This window comes from Lygodium microphyllum, chromosome 3, assembly GCF_053477565.2.
Source record: "Lygodium microphyllum isolate KBCC chromosome 3, Lygodium_microphyllum_v1.1.10, whole genome shotgun sequence".
NCBI classification, from domain to species: Eukaryota; Viridiplantae; Streptophyta; class Polypodiopsida; order Schizaeales; family Lygodiaceae; genus Lygodium; species Lygodium microphyllum.
Window position 1 is genome coordinate 20,696,167 of NC_141137.1, and position 4,072 is coordinate 20,700,238.

Genomic DNA, 4,072 nt, shown 5'->3' on the forward strand with positions numbered 1-4,072 from the left:
GAACTTATAAATGCAAGACTTACGCAAAACTTTCTTACATTGTTACATCTGCCTTTCTGAGACGAGAGGATTAGTCAAATGCACATGAAATTACATTACATAGATTCTGGCATACTTTCTAGCATATTTAAGACGGGCTATTTCATGTTAATTCCTGGATTTAAGCACAGGAGATGATTTTGGATCACTAGAATATAATAGAACAAGAATGTGCAAAACTTGCAGAAATGGAAGTGCGCTAACTTGTCTATCAAAATACAAAGCAGATAAAATGCAAGTGTGCATATGCTTGTATATCAACACATGAAATCACTCTGAGTATTTACCAGCAAATTGCTTGGCATATTTAAGAATATAATTTCCAAATCATATTGTTTATTCTTTAATTTAAGCACCAGGGGTTGGTCTTTACAACAGAACAAGGCTGAACTGCATATCAACATTCATAAAACTTGACATATGCATGAAATAACAAGTTTGCATATTTTCTAGCACATTTAAAAACGTGCTGCAAATACAAAATGACAAGAATAGACATCTCTTCTAAACATTTTCAACCACTGAATTAACTATCTTGCACACTGATCATTGGGTTAGATTAGGCATAGGTACTGCAGTAAAATATGCTCCACAATTTTCATGCTATATATCCAAACATCAAAAACATTGCACTTACAACCCTACCAAAACTTCACGATGGAAGGAACACAACATCAGATGGCATAAAGCCCTAGTTGATGTTGAAGTGGCACAAAAACCCTAAAAACAGACATTTAAGAACATGAAAAGAATGCATCAGGACATACAATTTTAAAACTGAACCAGAAACCACTACAGCATGAGGATAAAACATGATAAACTCAACAGTTACTAAATGTTACTTAAACAGCAATCCCACTAGTAAAGCAAAGAGAGCAAATGAGGAACAACACTTTCACAAAGCTCAAACAACCTTGAACTCTGCAACTTGAGTAATTGATGCTTGATCAAGTATCAATACATTTTGAGTGTTATTTTCCAAAAAACAATCAATAATTCTCATTGTTAACAAGTCATGTCATTGTGGTAAAAGAACCACAAGAGGGTTTGCACCACTGTTCCAAACAAGTGACTTACTCAGTAACATGTTAGAGGAAGTTAACAGCTTATGTGAACAGAAGGGAAGAAAAAACAGACATGGAATCCAAAATCGTGCAAATATTTACATGCACAAATACTGGCTCACTGCTCACTCATCGCCTGATTCTTCCTGCAGCAAAGAGGGCACAGTTAGAGTACCTACTTGGGAAACAGAAATCATAAACAAAGGCAGACATTTTCACTCCATCCAAGATTTTCCTGTAACTATGGGAGCAGTCGCGTTTCAAGCCCAGCCAATTATCAGCATTTTCACTATTTGTTTCAGTGAACATGACAACAGCACCTATCAAGTATCAATCATCACCATGGACAGGCACAATAACATCTGAACAATATCAGAAGCCACCAAAATGAGACTGCTGATTCTCACATAGGCACCTTCCCACACAGTTTCAGGCAAACTGATTAGAAAATGTACTAGTAGACACAACACAGGAACCTCAAAAGATCAAATTTGCCCCCTTCCCATCCAGCATTTTGAAATCCTAAGTGAAATTATCAGAATTTCAGCACATATTATAATAGCTAGTACAATTTGTAAGAATCGCATCACTTTTAACATTCACAAGAACATCCAAACAATACAGCAAGACATTTAAATAAAATACATATGCAGTAGAAACATCTCAGACATCATGTAGTCGGAACATGAGTCAAACCAGATAGCAAATGCACAAGGGGTTACAGTTCAATCAGACACATCCATTCGATTCGGCATTTCACCGGGAACACAAACATGATCAGAATTCCAGCTTAGCCAAGAAAACTTAGACAACTTGCACCAAATGTCACAACAAAGGTGGTAGAGTCCGAGAATAATGACTACTACACATTGAATGAAAATAATAACTACTTCAATGCATAGATAGGTGCAAGCTACAGTCCCTCAACACCATTTGCAACAAATATCACAATTACCTCGTTGCTGTCACCCTCTCTGTTGCCTTGTGACTCCTGTATAAGAAATAGCAAAAATTAAAACAAATTAAAAAAAAGGGTGATCAAGCAAGTGCTGCACATTTACATCCAGTTAACACTGTAGTCAGGGATCAAACCTTGTTTCTGTAGGCAGCCATACTCCTTTCATATTCAGCTTTCCTGTCTGCAGCTATGGAGACAAACGGAGCTTTTTCCTGCACAAGTTTCAGATAGTCACACCATCAACACCATTTCAGCAAATCGTATACCCAAAACGCCAAGCCTTTCCTACCTCATCCGACATTGCACTCCACTTGTTACCCCCTGCTTTACCGATCTGCAAAGCAGAAAGTGCAGGCACTATCAGCTAGCATAAAATAGTCTACTAAAGACAACCTCGCAAGATAAACCGATCCCAGGGCTGTAGAAACTACAGCTTTGAAACACGTGAAATATCTGTGAATAATCAAAAACTAACTACAATGAACGTTCAAAGGAGGATTAGCAATAGACGGCAAACACTTTTTTAGGTTACGTGTATGCACATAAAAGCATTCATAACGAGCTCATACACAGTCATTCCTAGATTACATGCATGGTCAGGGTTAGGGTTTGGTAGAGGCGTACAATGGAAACAGACTTCACATCGGGGTGCTTCTCCTTATAAGATTTTCTGAAATCTTCCCTGTAAAAACAGGCCGGTATGAGCGAAATTCGGAGCTGGAAACCCTAAAAGTGAGATCTATACAGACTCTGTAGAGAGAAACAGAGAGGAAGAATATGGAAGACTTACATAAAGACGAAAAATGCGGACGGCGGGCGCTTAGGCTGGTTAGGATCCCGGGTAGCGCCCCGGCGCTGCTTTTTGTCCTGCTTAGGCTCGCGAGTGGCCTTCCGCTTCTCCATATCTGGTTCTTCTGTATTCGGATCAAGGACATGAAGACCTCAGATCGCGTCCAACATATAGGGAGAGCACAAAGCCAAACAAAAGGGCTTACTCAAGCGCGTGCTTGAAATTAGGGTTTCAGTAAGACAGACAGGCTCAGTCAGAAGCTTCGTGAGACCAACCTTTAACAAGACTCCCCTCGAGAGGGAGAGGCGTCGAGGCTCGCGAGAGTGGCTTGATGAGAGAGTCCCCTTGTGCCGCAGACGAGCTCCAAGTGTTCGTGTGTAATCTCTCCCTCTCTCGCTTCCCCCTTGGTTCTCTAGATATTTAGCGCACGCATAGTCATCATATCGGAAAAACATTTATGTATATGTTTTCGTATACCTATGTTATGTAAAGCAGAGAGTCTAGCGAATTTGAAAGGGAAAGAGCGGGAACTGCCTGCCAACAATCCCATTAGGACCCCGTAGCTTACCAAATACCAACTCCAAGCAATCAAAGTACCTAATGCATCATTGTGTAAACTTAAGCAAAAGCCATGAAATCCATGATCATGCACAATTTAAGCAAAAGCCTCAATTATGAACGTGCTAGCAAATAAGAGGACATCAAAAGATAACAATACAAATCTCAAAATGCTAGGCATTCATTTGATAGTGCTCATGGAGAGTTCATCCACATGTGTACCTAACTTGGAGAAATAGCAAGTCATAGTTGCACCTGAAGACATGTTCGTAAAAAGTCCCAAAGTGGCAAGCAATCACTTTGATGAGACCTCATGCACATTAAGAGGCCCAACCATCATTCTCCATAGGAACACCCTACACTCTTGAAGGTAAACTATCTCTAAACAAACCCTTACAAATTTCCTTCAACTATTGCTTTATCTTGAACAAGTAAAGACGTTGCAAGTCACAAGTAAGAATTTGCCATATGCCTATTATCTAGTGGCTTCCTTTCTGCATCAGCCTACATTGGTTGCCATGGCCCCACCAAAAATGACAACATCAAAGGTACTACAAACACCTTTTGATTGCTATTAACAATATCCCCCTAGTAACAACAAACTAGACTTTGCTTGAGCTACACCAACTTTATCGACCAACATACACTTGACCTTTAACACTC

At 39.6% G+C, this 4,072-nt stretch overlaps 1 protein-coding gene across 3 annotated transcripts; it reads right to left on the minus strand.

Annotated features, from left to right (window-relative positions):
• Positions 1-953: 953 nt before the first annotated feature.
• LOC148038130 (HMG1/2-like protein) lies at positions 954-3,309 on the minus strand. Of its 3 annotated transcripts, none has more exons than XM_087669300.1 (7): positions 3,127-3,309; positions 2,852-3,002; positions 2,686-2,743; positions 2,351-2,395; positions 2,196-2,273; positions 2,059-2,094; positions 954-1,249 (listed from the first exon to the last, which is right to left on the minus strand). In XM_087669300.1, exons 2-7 carry the CDS (start codon positions 2,962-2,964, stop codon positions 1,229-1,231), a joined length of 351 nt encoding a protein of 116 aa, XP_087525426.1. In that variant the 5' UTR covers positions 2,965-3,002; positions 3,127-3,309; the 3' UTR covers positions 954-1,228. The 3 variants fall into 3 exon arrangements, with proteins under 3 accessions (XP_087525426.1, XP_087525417.1, XP_087525433.1); XM_087669291.1 differs by having other exon boundaries at positions 2,852-2,975; positions 3,127-3,303; XM_087669307.1 differs by lacking the exon at positions 954-1,249 and adding an exon at positions 1,844-1,862 and having other exon boundaries at positions 2,852-2,975; positions 3,127-3,303.
• Between the last annotated feature and the right edge of the window lie 763 nt (positions 3,310-4,072).

Bases quoted from the DNA above. Each gene is read 5' to 3' on its own strand.
- LOC148038130 (XM_087669300.1), bottom strand. From the start codon at position 2,964: ATGGAGAAGCGGAAGGCCACTCGCGAGCCTAAGCAGGACAAAAAGCAG. The intron at 2,744-2,851 runs GTAAGTCTTCCA...CTGTTTTTACAG, and splicing joins TCCGCATTTTTCGTCTTTAT to GGAAGATTTCAGAAAATCTT. The intron at 2,274-2,350 runs GTAGGAAAGGCT...AAACTTGTGCAG, and splicing joins GGAGTGCAATGTCGGATGAG to GAAAAAGCTCCGTTTGTCTC.